Source organism: Hippopotamus amphibius, chromosome 15 (genome assembly GCF_030028045.1).
Source record: "Hippopotamus amphibius kiboko isolate mHipAmp2 chromosome 15, mHipAmp2.hap2, whole genome shotgun sequence".
Taxonomy (NCBI): domain Eukaryota; kingdom Metazoa; phylum Chordata; class Mammalia; order Artiodactyla; family Hippopotamidae; genus Hippopotamus; species Hippopotamus amphibius.
The window spans coordinates 68,935,179-68,952,156 of record NC_080200.1 but is presented as its reverse complement, the minus strand read 5'-3'; the positions used below and the strand labels follow the sequence as shown (position 1 = coordinate 68,952,156).

Here is a 16,978-nt window from a genome sequence, read left to right as displayed (position 1 = left end):
GTGGGGGACCGGCCGCCCCCCAGGTCGTGTGCAGTGGGCTCCTTGGTTGGCGCTGGGAAGGGCCCCGCCTCCTCGCGGAGTCTGCCCGTGGGGCTGCAGCTGCTCCCAAGTCTCCCCCGGGAACTGGGCGCCTGTTAGAGGAGCCCCGGCAGCTCCCACGTGTGGCCAGGTCCTGGGGGAGGACAGTCCCACGTGGGCCGAGCTCTTTGCGCGGTTTCCATGGAGGGAGGCTCTGGACGAGGAAGCCCACCCCCTGGACATGCCTGGAGTCTCAGGCTGGCCTCCCTGGGGCCGCGTCCCCTGGGCTCTGTGGTTGGAAGGCCTCCTTGGAGGCGAGAGGACGCTGGGTCCCTGGAGTTGGCTGCCCGGAGCTCCCGGCTGGTGGGCAAGGCAGCTGCATCCCTGGCTCTGCCCCACCTCCCCCGGTCCTGCCTGGATGAACCTGGGGGCTCGGAGTTCCCAGAGGTTCCCTCAGGACAGTCTCCAGGTTAGGGCTAAAGAAGGAGGCACTGTCCAGGTGTGTCCAGCTTGGAGGACTTGAGGGCTCTGAGGGGCCCCGGGGGCCAGGCTCCCCTGGGCTCCTGGCACACAGGCGAGCCTCCTTCGGGGTCTCCCTCCAGCCGCCAGGCACCCACAGCCCCTCCTCCATCCTCCAGCAGCTGGGGCCCCACGTGGGCGGTGGGTGGTGGGTGAGGGGACCGCAGCCTGGCAGTCCTGACGGCCCCCCCATCTGGTGCCGGTGCTGACACCTGCACCCCGGCGGCCACAGCCCTTGGCTCCCGCAGCCTCTGGAGCCGGGTACCCGTGGCGGCCGGTCCCCACGGAGCTCAGAGCCTAGTCTCCGAAGGTGGCCCCTTCCCATCTTCTTCTGTGCGGCACACGTGGGAGCAGGTGCTGGGGGAGGAGAGACGGCCATCCGAGGATGTCCCGGGACCCGGGCTGTGCAGGAGCCGCAGGGATGCGGGTCCAGTCCCGCAGCCTGGCCGCGAGCACCGTAATGCTGCAGTCCCCTGGGGCAGGCCGTCGCCTCCCCCGGCCGGGGTCATCGCGCCCCGGGGCTTTCCTGGCTAAGGCCTGCAGCCCCTCCTGCCTTCAGTGTCCAGGCGCCTCCGTCAGGAGCCAGGCCAACGGGGCTCATCTGACCCCACCCTCGGCTTCCCCACCCAACACGCGGGAGACGGGGAGGCGGGCAGGGAGCAGCCAGGATGGTCCACGGACCCACGAGCCGCCCCCGGGAGCCCCGGCAAGTGGAGGAGATGACTTAGGGCAGGAGGGGGATGCCTACACCCCTGCGTTTGGGGATTCGCGGCCGGCTCAGGCCCAGACTCGTCCTCTGGGGTCCCCGGGTCCCCGGGCGACATACCCCGGTCTCAGGCTCCTGTGTCTCTCTCCATGGCCCACTACCCCCCAGCCCCCCGCCCCCCCCCCGTGGCACAGGGGATGCCACCACTCTCACCCCACTTGCAGAGCACATCCCCCCCCCACCTCCCCGCCGTCTCCGGGCAGCTGGCAGGGTTTCCTCCATCCACGCCCAGGGGTCCTGCTTCATCCCTGGAAGCCCGGCGGCCCTGGGTCCTCATCACGGCCCCGGGTCCCAGACACCTACCTGTCCTCCCGCCATCCGCAGGAGTTAAAGCGAACAGCCGTCCTGACGCGCGGGAGACGGGCCAGACGCCGACGGTTACCCACTCGCAGCAGGAAACCCACAATCAAATTCTAACAAAAGGTCACATTTGCAATAAGTAGAGAGGAGGCACTGGTAATTGGTTCTGGAGCCGTTAACACCTTTGCGGCCCCTGAGAGGCACGCTGACGGACCTGAGACCTTTTTGTTCAGGTAATTAAAAATGAGATCTCATTACATCATTAAAAATGAGGGCATTCGAGCTGCTTTCTCAGATTCTATAACATTGTCAAGGAAGATGGTGAACCCAGCCAGGCGCGGTGCTCGGTGGAGAACAGTTGCACGGGCGCTGGATTCAGCCCTCCTGGCTGGGATGCAGGCAGGTCAGGGGGCGGCGCTAGGATGCGGGGAGTGGGACCCATGGTGGGGCCGCGGAGAAACTGGCAGACTGCAATTCTGAGCAAGTCCCGAGCTGCCTCTTTTCCAGCCTGAGCCATGACAGGCACGTGGAGGAGGAATCGGGAGGCCCCTCCCCGGCGAGGTGACCAAGACCGCCACGGGGGCAGGCGCGGGCGGGCGGCCAGCTCGAGGACCAGGGCGCTGGCCCCGCTCGTCCCCCGGGCTTGGCGGTGACGCCTCACACTCCCCACCCCCACGACGACCCCCCCCCCCCCGAAAATCAAATGAAAACTGCGTATTGGGAAATCTCACCGTTGATATAAACTGAGGCGAAATGTCACACCGGAGAATAAAATAAAGCATTTGATCAGTCGTGTTTATTTGTGCAACGTTTTCTTTTACTGGACTCCAACCCCAACGTATGAGATACTTGCAGGCACTTTCTTGAAACCCAGATGTGGCGGCTTCGCGGGGGACAGTGGAACTTCTGCCGGGTTCGAGTTGGTGTTTAGGGTTTAGGGTCATTGTAATAAGTTTTCCCACAATCGTAACTGGATGCCATGGGGGGGGGGGTGGTCCCTGTGGTGGCCCCTTCGTGCCCTGACGGCCTCCTTCCCGTGTGAACCGGCCACATGAGGCCCTGCCCACGTCCTGAAGGCCAGGAGTGTGTTTCCCCTGTGAAACCGCTCACGGAGGACAGGGAGGCTACAAACCCCACTGTCGGCTTTTGATGAAATATTTTCTGTTGCTTAAAAGAAGAAAAACTAGAATATTCCAGATCTTTAAGCACATTTTCTTGGTAAGCATAATTCTTCCTGAGACCCAGTTAGTTTGTAAATATAACAATTAGTTTCCACCTGGATTTTAGGATTTAAAAAAAGTGCTGCAGTAGATATTTTTTTGGCCTTAACAAAAATAGGTATTAACTAAATCCCAATTTTAGGTTAAAATAAAATTCTGTGTCGGAGGAATCGTGGTTATTTCCTTGTGTATTTCCCTCTGTAACTTGGATATCTATCCTTACTTTTAACCACTGAGGGGCAGGGGCCTGATAACCCACTTTTCTGACCCTAAAAACAAGCAACCTCCCGGTTCCAGCCCCAGATGCTCAGCACCGACGAAGGTGTCCAGTGATCCCCAAGGACCAGTTCCGAGCAGCAGGGGACCAGATCCAGGAGCAGTTCTGGAGGGACCACTGTGGGCCCACAGGGCAGCTCCGTCCAGCTCCCACCCGCACGCAGGACACAGGCGTCATGGGAGCTGCCACCAGCCCTGCAGCTCAACCTCAAAACCTGAGGGAAACAGAAGTTGCACAAAGATCACACTTGGTGGCGCTGTGGTTAAGAATCCACCTGCCAATGCAGGGGACACGGGTTCAATTCCTGGTCCGGGAAGATTCCACGTGCCACGGAGCAGCTAAGCCCGCGTGCCACGACTACTGAGCCTGTGCTCTAGAGCCCGTGCTCCACAACAAGAGAAGCCACCGCAACAAGAAGCCCGCACACTGTAATGAAGAGTAGCCCCCGCTCGCCGCAACTAGAGAAAGCCCACACGCAGCAAAGAAGGCCCAAGGCAGCCAATAAATAAATAAATAAATAAATTTATTAATTAATTAAAAAAAAAAAAAGATCACACTCGGCTCAGCTAAACAAAGCCTAACTTGTCCTGTGATGATCACTTGCAAAGCAGGGAAAACACGGATGTATTTTTTCACACTCACAAATAGCACACGGAATTCCAAGTAGTTAAACTCTTAGGGGCCCCCATTCAGAGGCCCGAAGCCTGGCTGCGCCCACCCTGCTGGAGACGTCCATGCTTCCTGCTGAAGCCTAGTGCCCAGCCGGGCACAGGCTGCCTGGCAACAGCGCCCGGTGGGGCCTCCGCGGTGACGCCTCCTCCGCTGGGCCATCGCTGCCCCATCCCTCACATACCGCTCGAACACGGACATGCCAGGCCTTTACCCCGACCCAAGACCCCCGCTTGCTGTCCTGTGTGTCAGAGAGCCCTGCGTCCGGGCACCCCCACCTTTCCCGTGTGCACACTGGAGCCAAGGCCGCACGGCCGCAGAGGCCCAGCAGGGTAAGGACCTTCCAGCAAGGCCTCTCCTCTGAGCCCTGGAAGGAACAGGCGGCGCCAAACGGGCAGGCCGCCACCTCGGGGCCCAGCACCCAGAGGCCTGGAGGCAGGGGGCAGCCCTCTCCTCTCTCCACCTGGACTTGCTTCCCAAGGACACCCTTCGGGTGGTGTGTGGCAGGAGGGGGGGAGCGGAGGGAGTGGCCTGTGACAGCCCAGCGTCCAGGTGGCCCCAGGCCTCTGCAGTCTAACCCCCACCTGGTCTCCGCCTCCAGCCCTTGGCTGACGCCCCTCCCACACTCAGGGGTCCTGACTCGACCAACCTGCGGCCGAGGCCTGAGCCCAGCCCAAGCCCTGCCTCTGATCCCCTCAACTCTCCGGACCTGGCCAGGTGCTTGCCCCCTGCGCATGGGAACTGGTCCACGGCTGCACAGCCGCCCCCATTTCTGCAGGGGAATCTAACAGCCCACCAGCTTGAGTCTCTGCAGCAAATACATTTAGCCTATTTTAATTTGGAAGACGTCCCTTTTCACCCAATCTTGAACTTAGAAGTGAAAGTAAAAGAGAACAGCCACACCTACTCGGCCCGTATTGCCCACGTGTCCATAGTTTTTAAAAATTACTTAAGATCAAGCAACAGTGGAACTCCATTACTTTTGAGGAAAATCAAAGTAGAGTATGATATAAAAGAATTAATCTGCCTTCTTTAAAAATATATTAATCATTTCAATGGGAAATAATCTTTGTGTTAATGACTCAGATTTTAATATATGACGATCAAGTTAATTTGCTACTTATCTGAGAACAATACCGAGTCTGATACAAAGTCATAATGATCATAATACAGTCTGACGCTTTCCTTCACAATCTCCAAGAGCCGGGCAAGGACTTTGGATTGCGCGGAGCCAGCCGTGCCCGCCTGGGACATGGCTGCAGAGTTTTCATTCTGAGGCAGTGGGTGTCACTCACAGTTTTTAAAGAAAATCCTTCTCTATCTTAATGCCAGGAAAATTATTTTTGTTTTCCTGTGAATCCAACAGCCTGGAATCAGTTCTCATGATTCAGGTTCTTGTCATTTTTGGCCGGGGATAATGTGGGGCAGGCAGCAGACAGCATTTTCATGGGGAGAGCAGATCTGGCCCTTAAAATGTAGCAGGACAAACGCAGACACTCCAGGGAGGTGTGAAGGCCCAGAAGTAGAGTCCTGGCAGCTGCTGGGGGGCCCAGCGTCCCTCTTACAAGGGAACTGACAAAGCCCTGTTGTAAGTTTTTGAAACCAAATTTATTTCCTTCCTTCCTTCCTTCCTTCCTTCCTTCCTTCCTTCCTTCCTTCCTTCCTTCTTTCCTTCTTTCTTTCTTTCTTTCTTTCTCTTTCTTTCTTTCTTTCTTTCTTTCTTTCTTTCTTTCTTTCTTTCTTTCTTTCTCTCTCTCTCTCTCTTTCTTTCTTTCTCTTTTTCTTTCTTTCTCTTTTCCTTTCTTCCTTCCTCCCTCCCTCCCTCTCTCTCTCTCTTTCTCTCTTTCTCTCTCTTTCTTTCTTTCTTTCTTTCTTTCTTTCTTTCTTTCTTTCTTTCTTTCTTCTTTCTCTCTCTCTCTCTTTCTCTCTTTCTCTCTTTCTCTCTTTCTTTCTTTTCAGCTGAGCTGGGTCTTCGTTGCCGCCCAGTGGCTTTCTCTAGCTGTGGTGAGCTGGGGCTACTCTTTGTTGTGGTGCAAGGGGTGGCTTCTTTTGTGTGGAGCACGGGCTCGAGGTGTGTGGGCTCGGTAGTTGTGGCACGTGGGCTCCGTCGTTGTGGCTTGCGGGCTCTAGAGCGCAGGCTCAGTCGTCGTGGCGCACGGGCTTCGTTGCTCTGTGGCACGTGGGATCTTCCTGGAGCAGGGCTCGAACCCATGTCCCCCTGCATGGGCAGGTGGATTCTTAACCACCGTGCCACCAGGGACGTCCCGAAACCAAATTCATTTAAATCTAACAGGGTTTCCTTTTCCCTGTCCTGCTGTCCTTGGACTCACACGCTGTGGATGACCCAGTGCCCTGTTCCCCGTGACGCTGGTGGAACGCCACGGCCCCAGACACACAGCAATCCCACCAGTGCCTTTTGTAACGCGTGGTCTGACGTCTGCGTGTCGGGTTGGGTTAGGTGTCCGAGCGCCTCCCTCGGAGCCCGTCTCAGAGCGCGATCCCGAAGACAGCTTTGGAAGCCACCTGGGATTGTCCTCTGCGTGTGGGGCCTTCCTCTCCGGTGCGGATGGTGGCCTAAACGACGTCTGGGACGGAGAAGGACCACCGTACGTGAGGGGCTGCTTCCGCCCCTGGCTCACGACGGCAGCTTCTCACCGGCACCGAGTCTCCCCGGAACCTCTCGCCCGACGTTCAGAGAAGGGGCCGCAAAGATCGTATTGGCTCCACTGGCAACGATGACAGAACCATTTTTCCTGTGGGTGATTTATTTTTAAAGGCGACGGTGCTGTCCGGTGTCTGATTAGTAGAGAAGCTCATGCTCCCCATTTTCAAACAAAATAGATTTTGAAGATTTTCACGCTCCTGGGGCTTTGGATCAGAAAAGTCCTGTGGCTTATAAAGTCATTTGTTGTCCTGTGTGATTGTATTCACGGAGGAGGGGTGACAGAAAGGTCAGCTATAACTCTGCCGTTGCATTTTAGCTTCGAAAAAAATGTAATATTGATCGATAAGAAAATGGAAAAGCATGACTCTTAGCGCCTGACTTGATCTTCTCCGACCTTTACCCACCACTTGGATTTCACTCTGAAATGCTATGTCTCCCGTTCAGAAGGTCTGTCCTGCTTAGTCTCCTGTTTAGTCAGCACGCGATCCCGTCTGCTCCCGGAAATGTTGCGACATTTCCTTGATTTCCTTGTGGAGACGTGTCCTTGCTGAGTGTTTTCTCTGCCGCCGAGATCGGCTCCGACAGCCACTGGTTGGCTTGGAGCCGCCCAAGAACCACATCAGCAGGCACCTGACAGCTCCATCATCGTGCAGGCTCTGGGGTAAATCGCTGCTTAAGACGTGCACGCGTGTCCGGTCGGGAGGCCTCGTGGGCCGGGCACGTGGGCCTCATGGGAGAGCTGGGCAGGTGAGGGGGCGCTCGGTCCCCGGCGGGAAGCAGCGGTCAGGACCGGTCCATGCAGAGACCTTGCTGCCCTGTGCAGAGACGTGGACTCTGGTGCCAGCTCCGGCTCAGAGGGCGTCGAGCAGCCCCGCCAGGGCTCCTGAAGTGATGCGTGGGGACGATTGGCGTCCAGCCCATCCCCGCCCCGTGTGCACCCCCGTCTCCTTGGGAGGGGGACAGGTGGGGTGCGGACAGTGGCGTGCAGAGAGAAGGTGGGCTGAGCTCAGGGTGTCAGGCTGATCAGGGCTTGGACAAGTTGGTGGGGGCGTGCCCTGGGCTGAATGGTGGCCCCCAAAGTCAAGTCCACCTGGAGCCTGTGACGGTGACCTTGCTTGGAAACGGGGTGAAATGCCTGGGTCGGACGCTCCCCCAGAGCCTCCAGGAGGAGCCAGCTCTGCAGGCACCTTGACGTCTGACCTCTGGACTTCAGGCCCAGAACTGGGAGAAAACACATTTGTGTTGCTTTAAGCCACCCGGTTTATGGAAGCTAATGCAGAGCAGAGGGGTCACGGGGCTGCCTCCTGGTGAAGCGGGGAGAGAAGCCCTCGCCCCCTGCGCCTGTCCTCCCCCCACCTCTCCCCCTGCTCCCCACAGCCCTCCCGGGAAGGTCAAAGTCACCCGCCGGAGCTGAGCGTCACCAGGCGACCGGTCACCGGGCGGTGCCGACGCTCCAGACCCCACGGGGCGTGCGGGGCGCACCCTGCCTGCTCCCTGGGTGCACCGTCCGGGCACCGGGACCCCCGCCCGGGGAGCTCAGCGGGCGTGGGGGTGGGGCTCCCTGCCGCCTCCTCTCTGCCGTTTCCAGGGGGTCACCGGGCGCTTCCGGCGCTCCTGCAGGCTCCGGGGGGCCGGGGGAGCGCGTGCGCCAGTGGCTCCGCGGATGGGAGCGGGCACGGCCCCCCTCCCCCGCTGTCTCCACTCCTGGGGGGGCTCTCTGCGCTCTGGCCCTTCTCAGCGGACAGCAGGGCCGGAAGGGCCGAGATAACGCCTCTCTGCGGGTTATCTGCTGACCCCGGAGAGGCTGAGAGGGAAGTGCTGTCATCCCGTCTGGGGGGGCCTGGGTCAGAGGCAGGGCCCCTCGAGGACAGCGCCGGGCCTGACCCGCTGTCAGCGCCGCCGCCGCCCGGAGGCGCCCGGCCGCCCGCGTGCCTGAGCCCCGAGGGAGCAGAGCAGCCGGGACGGCGGGGGGGCCTGTCCTGGCTGGAGAAGCACCCCCGCTGGAGCCGGAGAAGGAATCCGTTGCTGGGCCACCACAGGCCAGGTCGTGCAGCGCCCGGAGCCTTCTCCTCCGTTTCTTTAAACTCGCGTCCTTTCATTTTCCAGGAGACAGCAAGAATATGGGGAGGGCAAAGGCAGCTTCTGTGTTTACAAAGACAGGCATTTGACTTGACCTTGACCGTGGCTCCTGCACGCCTTTGTGTATAAAGAGCCTCCTGCCTGGGACGACTTTGAAAGAACCTCCGTGTATTCAAACCAAGCACAGCCCCACCCCCTCCCGGAAGCACCGTGTGGCAGTTTCATCTGATGGGTGGAGGAGAATCAGGAAACAGGCTTTCCCCGCCCAAATAACCCCTGGTTTCTAATTCCTGAGATTGGTTTAATAGTTGGGAGAATGATGGATACAATTCTACTGCGCGAAGCCGGGCTCTTCTCAGCGGACAAGAGTGTCCACCCGTTCACGTTCACATTTAGCAAAGCATCTACGGGCTGCGGGTGGGTGGGAAGGACGTCTTCCTATCTAGAACGCAAAACGGTTTTGAAGCACCTAAGATGCATTGTATTTTATTAAGCGACCTACACTGTGTGACACAGTACATTGTTGACGACCCCTTAACGATAAAAATGACTCCGTGTTACTCGTTGGAGTTATACCTGGTGTTTCTATCATGATAAAGGCACCTTGCCGATATTTTACAAGGTACATTTTACTATTCATACCTTATATGTATGTTGCCAAAGTGAAATAATTTTTCAGGGTGGCAGAGGTGTGATTTACAATCTTTTAAAGAGGAGTTTTCTAGATTATAAATTCCATTCAAGCTTAAAAAGCGTATCAAAATAATAAAAAACCTGATATCTTGATATTAGGGGGGAAGTGTACTTTTAACCAATATAAATCTATAAATTGCATTCTGTAAACTCTGCTCAAACAAATGAATTTCAGTGAACTGAGAAAGGTGTTTGCTGTTTGTATGTGAGACCAGTCGCGTCAACCAACCCTTGGAATAATATGGAAATTGCTGCGTCGGTACTTTATTCTAGGAATGTGAGCGATTTTAAAATATAAAGTGTGGTTTCTGTTTGGACGTGTGTCGGGGTGGAGGTGTAAACAAGTGAGCAAAAGTGCCCAAGAGCCACGGACTGAATGCACACGGATGGACCGTGGCCGAGCCCGGGGACACGGGGAGGTGGCCGAGGCGTGGGTCTCGACCTGAAACACTCGGGTTCTGTCCCCTGAAGGCGGCACACGATTCGATGCCGTGTGTCCTGGAAATGGTGTGCTGGTTTGGCCCCTTGTCTCTGAGAACCGCTCCTTTTCAACTGAGCTCCCACTAGAAAACCAGCTGCTGGGAGCTGCATGGAATGTTGCATCTTTGGGGACCACCTCTGCTCCTCCCTGGTGAGCCCCTCCCTTCGGGGTGTTTGTCTCTCTCCCCGTGCTTCTTCTCCCCAGAGAGGGACTCTTGGGTCTCAACAGACAGAAGCAGGGAGATTGTCATGTCTTCCCAGGAGATGCAAAGCCCACTGACGGGTGGTGTTTATGTTTTGTGTTTTAAATTAATTTTATTGATGTATAGCTGTTTCACAATGTTGTGTTAGTTTCTGCAGTGCCGCAAAGTGACTCTGTTAAAAAGACATGTATACACACTCTTTTTCCTGTTCTTTTCCATTGTGGTTTATCGCAGGATATTGAATACAGTTCCCTGTGCTACATAGTAGGATCTTGTGGTTTATCCGTTCTGTACATAAGAGTTTGCATCTGCTAACCCCAAACTCCCCCGCCCCCTCCCCCTTGGCAACCACAAAAGCCTTCTCTGCATCTGTGAGTCTGTTTCTGTTCTGTAGATGAGTTCATTTATATTAATTTTTAGATTCCACATATAGATGATGCCGTATGGTGTTTGTCTTTCTCTGACTCACTTCGCGTAGTATCACCTCCAGCCACGTTGCTGCAGGTGGCGTGATTCCTTTCTGTTTTACAGCTGAGTACTATTCCACTGTACATACGCACCGCATCTTTTCTGTCCATTCGACTGCTGGTGGACACGTGGGTTGCTTCCATGTCTTGGCTATTGTAGATAGGGCTGCAGTGAACACTGGGGTGCGTGGGTCTTTTCAAATTAGGGTTTTCTCTGGATATAGGCCCAGGAGTGGAATTGCCGGACCACATGGTAGCTCTATTTCTAGTTTTTTGAGGACCCTCCCTACTGTTTTCCATAGTGGCTGCACCAATTCACATCCGAGGGATGGTGTTCTGAATGTCACAACATGAATGAGAAGTTCCAGCGGGCGACCTGACTGAGTTTACAGCGGTGGGGGTGGGTGCCCGGAGCTGCCGGGTCACACGCGCACCCCGGTTAGAAGCCTGAGGGGTTCCGGGACCAACGACCTGGTCCGTCGCCCACTCGGGGCTGCACGTGGGGTCCTGTCCAAGCCGGCTCTGAACACAGGGGACAGGCCGCCGGCAGGCGCTGCCCCCCTCGGTGCTGTCTGTGTCACGGCTGCGCGACTTTCAGAGCGGGGGGGAGGTCGTCTAATACTGACGTCGCAAGTCCTCGACGCGTGGTAGCATCGCCCTAGTTCATCCACACTCGTCCCACGATCTCTCCACCCAACCGGCACTTCCCACTTTACATACACGTGCAGTTATGTGCACGTGATCACATGCGTGTGACTGTGCGTGGCCACACACATGGCGTCACTGCATGATTATCTGCACACGATCACACGCATGTAGTCACACGTGTGACCCCCCGTGCAGTGACACTGGTGAGGCTCCATGTGCACGGTCTCACACATGTGATCACACGCATGTAGTTACAGTGCACAGTCACACTGGATGGTTATTCGCACACGATGGCTTGTGTGCCACCACACACATGATCCCCTTGCGTGATGACCTGCGCGTGGCTGCGTGCACGTGATGACATCACGCGTGGTTGTGGTCCTGTCTCTTGGGGAGGCTTCCTCCCTTCGCCGGCTGTGAGGCAGCCACGCGGGGCTGGGGGCTGGGGGCTCCGTGTCCAGCCCCCACAGCGCAGCACGAGTGTACATGCGCACACGCTCACACACGCTCACGTGCACACTTGCTCGCGCACACACACTCGCAGCACTGCCACCTCTCTCAGCACTGAGCTGGCCGAGCCGTGTCTGCAGAGGTCGGGGTGCTGTGTCCTGCGCCCTGTGGGGCGGGAGCAGAGGGCGGGCGTCGCTCTGGGCAGGAGGCGCTGGTCTGGGAAAGTTTAGGGACAGACTCGGACAGAGGTACGTGCCCTTCAAGCACGGCTCCCCGGGCGCGGGCGCGGGCATGAGCAGTGCTGCACAGGCGTCCACGTGGGGTCTGGGCTCAGAGCGTCTTTATGGCTGGAATCTCTGGCCCTTTTCTCGTCCAGCTGGGCCACGGTATGTGCATGGAGCACTGTGGCCCTGTGAGCACACACACTCGAGTGTGTGAGTTTGCGCACGTGTGCACACATGTGTGCGCGTGTATATGCTCACACGGGCGCCGGGAGCATGCATGCACGTGGGGCATGTGCACTCTCTTACCAGCTGACCAGGTGTTGGACTCTCGGGTCCATTTATTTATTTACTTATTTATTGGCTGTGTTGGGTCTTCGTTGCTGCACACGGGCTTTCTCTAGTTGCAGCGAGCAGGAGCTACTCTTCATTGTGGTGTGCAGGCTCCTCATTGTAGTGGCTTCTCTTGTTGTGGAACATGGGCCCTAGGTGCGTGGGCTTCAGTAGTTGTGGCATGTGGGCTCAGGAGTTGTGGCTCACGGGCTCTAGAGCACAGGCTCAATAGTTGTGGCGCACGGGCTTAGTTGCTCCGCGGCATGTGGAATCTTCCCAGGGCAGGGCTCGAACCTGTGTCCCCTCCACTGGCAGGTGGATTCTTTACCACTGCGCCACCTAGGAAGCCCTCTCGGGTCCATTTAGAGGCGGCACCTCGTGGCCTTGGACTGAAGGCTGGAGAGGGTGTGAGGCGTGGACACCCTGGAGGCACTAGAATATTCTGCCTCGGCCTCCTTGCCAGCAGGCACGCCCACACTGTGCCCCGCAGGTCCTGGTCTGAAGGCAGCAGCCTGGGGCCCCTGAGGTCCCACCACTGCAGACACAGCCAGGCAGCTGGGCCCTCCTGAGAGAAGAGGGCTCCGGGTGGGGCACGGTGGGCCCTGCTGGTTTTGTTACTTTTCTTTGTTTACTTCTCCTGAATAATCCCAGTGTGCTGGTTGCCCCTCCGGGGAGGATTTTCCACTCCCGGCTGGTCTGGCCACGGCTCCAGTCCCCCGACTCCCAGGGACCAGCAGGGCCACGGTGCTGCTCAGTCCTCTGTCACCCCTGTCTCTGCCGCTCTGCGCCCCGGGGCTGGCGGGCCTGCTCCCCAGGCTGGGATTCCAGGGCAGCCTGGCCTCAGCTTCACAGGGGCCTGGCGCTGAGTGACCCACAGGGAGGGAATACACTCCCACCAGCCCCGGCGCACACCTGGCCCCGCCAGGCCTGGGTCCAGCCACACCTAGGTCAGAGCTGCCCTGCAGGAGGGTGTGGGAGGAGGGGCACCTGGACGGCACAGCTAAAGGCTCCTTCCCTCTCCTCTCTCCCCTCCCCTTCCTCCCCTCCCCCACCCCCGGCCCCCGACCCCCATTGTCTTTTCAGCGGCTCCATCCTCCATCCTAGCAGTGAGACAGAGGAGGCTCAAGCACAGCAAAGCAACCACCCCGGCCCCGTGGAGCAGGTGCAGAGCCAGGGCAGCAGGACACGCCCCTCACGTGTCCCGGGGCGTCTGGTGCGTCTCCTCTGCGTGTGGTGCTGGAGGTCCTCTGTGCAGGCGAGTGTCCTGGGGGAGCATCGGGTCCACACGGGGCACACGCGCCTTGTTGCTTGTGCAAATCAGGCCCTTTCCTACGGGGCCCCGGGACAGCCTTACCGGGCCCCTCACACGTGGCCTTTGTGAAATGGTGAGTGGGGCAGGGCCAGCCACATCCCAGGGCAGCTGAGTATTTACAGAGACGCGCCATGTGGTTCCCTAGAGAGCTGCCCCCACCGTGCACGCATGCCTGTGCACGCACACACACACACACGCACACACACGTGCGTGCACATACACGCACGCCACCCATTTTCTGTGGCCTGGTCCTCAGCGCCTCGGTTCTCCTGGGCTTTCTGGGGCTCGGCGCACGGATGTGACGGGACGTGCCCGGAAAGCCCTGGGCTGCCCAGGAAGCGGGAGCGTCTGGGCCTGCGTTTCTTTGCTCCGTCACCCCCGGTCTCCGACGTGCCTGCGTGACAGCTGGGAGGCCGGGACGTGTCGGGGAGGCCACCTTTCCTCGCCTCTCGCTGTCGCGTCTGACCCCTGCCACTGTGGCATTTGGGAGCCCTCCCCGCTGTCGCCGGCCCGCCGCAGACGTGAGCCAGCGGCTGCCAGATGACACACGTCAGCGGCCGGAGCGGGGCCTGACCTGGGAGGCACGCGCGGGGGCGGGGGCTGGGGGGCCCCGCGCGCGGGTGGGCGGTCGGCCCTCAGCGGCCATCTGGCGCAGTCCAGATGCTCTGGGGACGCGGGGGGGGGGGACAGGCGTCGCGCCGCCCCCTCTGAAGCCCGGCCCTCCCTCCCTCTCTCCCCAGCCAGGCCCCAGCCTCCGGGACACCCATTCACAGCCAGCCTGGCCTGAACGCAGGAAGCCCGAGGCCCTCTACGCAGCGACAGGAATGCGCGTCCCCTGCTTGGGCGGGCGGGCGGCCTGTCCGGGCCTGCGGGCCTCTCCCCTCCCCGCACCTGGCTCAGGTGCCTCCGGGCCTCCTCAGGCCTCTGTGGGGCGCGCACCACCTCCCCAGCACAGAGCCCGGAGCAGCCTGCCCGCCCGGCCCTGACGGTCACCCCCCTCGCTGAGCGCGGGCGACAGCGGACCTGCGGGGAAGGGGCTGCAGGAGGGGCCCCGCCTGCAGGGCCCACCTGGGCTGAGGTCGTCCCGCATAAGTCCTGTGTTTCCTCCTGATGCTAATGGAACAATAAAAATCCTAAGTAATAGTGAAAGATCATTTGAAGGTGGCTACATGACGGAAGAACGAGAAAATGGATCCCATCGGGGGGGGACGCAGCCTTATTCCTGATTTCTTTTTATTTTTTTTTAAATTAACAGACTTTATTTTTTTATTTTTTAAAATTTATTTATTTATTTATTTATTTATTTTTTTTATCTGTCTATTGGCTGTGTTGGGTCTTCATTGCCGCACATGGGCTTTCTCTAGTTGTGGTGAGTGGGGGCTACTCTTCATTGTGGTGCAGGGGCTTCTCATTGCGGTGGCCTCTCTTGTGGCAGAGCACGGGCTCTAGGTGCGTGGGCTTCAGTAGTTGCGGCACATGGGCTCAATAGTTGTGGCTCAAGGGCTTACTTGCTCTGCGGCATGTGGTGCTGTCCTGGGGCAGGGATTGAACCCGTGTCCCCTGCATTGGCAGGCGGATTCTTACTCACTGTGCCACCTAGGAAGTCCCTAGGCTTTATTTTTTGGAGCAGTTTTAGGTGTACAAAAAAATGAGCAGGAAGTACAGAGAGTCCCAACACACCACCCCCACCCGTTTCTCCTGTCATGTCACCTGCATTGGTGCGGTACCGATTGTCACATTGATGAATCATTACTGATACCTGACGATTGATCAGAGTTCACAGCCAGTTCACTCGTGGTGTTGTACGTTCTGCGGGTTTGGACAAATATAGGAAGACGTGCGTGCAGCATCACAGCATCCCACAGAGTGGGGTCACTGCTCTAACGTCCCCCGCGCGCCACCTGCTCCTCCCCTCCCCTGCCCTGTCCCCAGGGCACCCCCTGATCTTTTGCTGCCCCCCTGGCTGTGCTTCTCCAGACTCCCCGAGGTGGCCCTGTGCAGGGCGGAGCCTCTTTCACTCAGTACCTGCATCTAAGCTTCCTCCACATCTTTTGTCTTTACCTCCTGCCTCTCGGGCTTCCCAGGTACCCACGGCCCTGTGCTGCCTCGTGGGCCAGGTGCGCACAGCAGGCCCCGCTCCCCGCTGCTCTGGTGGCTCCTCGCGGGACATAACATCCATTCCCCTGGTTTCCACGTAGAGCTCCTGGTGGCTCGTGGCATGGGGGCTGGCATGCTTATTTTCTTTTTAACTCAATCTGGAAGAAGCTGTCTCCAAGCCTCAGGCCAACCAATTCGCGAGGCTGGGGCCCAGTGTGGCGTGTGCCCACAGACAGGCACACGGTGACGTTCCCGGAGGTGAGGCCCAGCCTGGCCGCCTGGCGGCCTGGCGGGGGCAAGCCTGGGAAGACGGATGCGGCTGGAACAGCGCGGGGCGGGGGGCTGTGTTCATTTGTCCTGCCTCCCCGCCCTCTGCCACGAGGCCAAGGGAGCCTTTCCTCCTTTCCGGGGTCCCTGTACTGGGGCCTCTGAGGGGCCAGGAGAACCGCGTGCAGTTAGGGACCAGAACAGGTGCGGGCCAGGGGCCTGTTTCCTCGTTGCCCCTCCCCGCTGCCCAGGTGAGCAGGAGGCTCAGGAGCAGGACCTCGGCCGCCGCGGGGTCCGCGCACCCGCCTTCCACGATGGTCCTCCTCACTCACCTCACAGGTGCCTGGGCATCCTGAGTGCCCGCCACAGCCAGCTGGGCGCCTGGGTGAGCGGAGCCCCGGGGTGACCCTTCTCTCTTGCTCATGGTGGGAGCTGGGTGGCCAGTCCCCACACCAGGGCCTGGGCTCCCACGTGGCCGTGGCTCTCGTGGGCCCCACACGGCCGCCGGCTTCACGTCTGACTCATGGACTGCCTAGAAAGTGAGATTCCACCCGCCCCAAGACCCCGACAGACTGGGGCTCCTGCCCTCAAGAGGCTGGAGCTGCAGGAGAGGAGCGTGGCCCAGAGTGACCGTCTGCGGGCCGGCGTGGGTGTGCTCGTGGCCCGAAGGGCTGGGGGGGTGCCTGGTCTGGGCCAAGAATCGGGGTGGCTCTTGGAGGGAGGGGTGTGCTTGGGGCCTTGGGGTGGGGACCCTGCTCGTCTTGCAGCCCCGCCTGCAAAGGGGGCTGTTCTGCAGCCTCATTGTCATCACGGGGCTGGCTTCCACTCTCAGTACTGGCCCCCAGCGTGCAGACCCCTTGCCTGCTGGGTAAGGCAAAAGGAGAAACACCTGTGTTAGTAGAAGGATATTTTTCTGGTGTGGGGGGCCTTGGGGCCTGCAGTAGAAGCCCGCGGGGGAGCACGTGCCTGTCTGGGGCAGGGCTGCAGCTGGAGTGCTTAGTGCCCAGTGAAGGAAAACCAAGAAGGCTCTTCCCAACCCTGACACCATGGAGGCTGAACTGGGAGGCTCAGGCAATGTAGAAGCACACACTCCGATTGTCAGCATTGTCATAGGTGGTGCACGCGCATGGGCTGCGAGCTTGACTGTGTATCCGTCAGCCTTACTGTGTGACAAACATCCCCAAATCTCAAAGAGCAGGTCTCCTCACCTTCCACCTGGGTTGTGGGCTGGCCGCTGCATTTCTTCTCATCCTGGGCCCCACCTGAGATGGCTCACGTGCCATTGGCTAAGGCA

General features: G+C 58.8%; 1 protein-coding gene across 1 annotated transcript; it reads right to left on the bottom strand.

Moving 5' to 3' along the window:
* Positions 1-271: 271 nt before the first annotated feature.
* Positions 272-916, bottom strand: LOC130836450 (basic proline-rich protein-like). The gene has a single exon (XM_057708464.1). It carries the CDS (start codon positions 914-916, stop codon positions 272-274), a length of 645 nt encoding a protein of 214 aa, XP_057564447.1.
* Between the last annotated feature and the right edge of the window lie 16,062 nt (positions 917-16,978).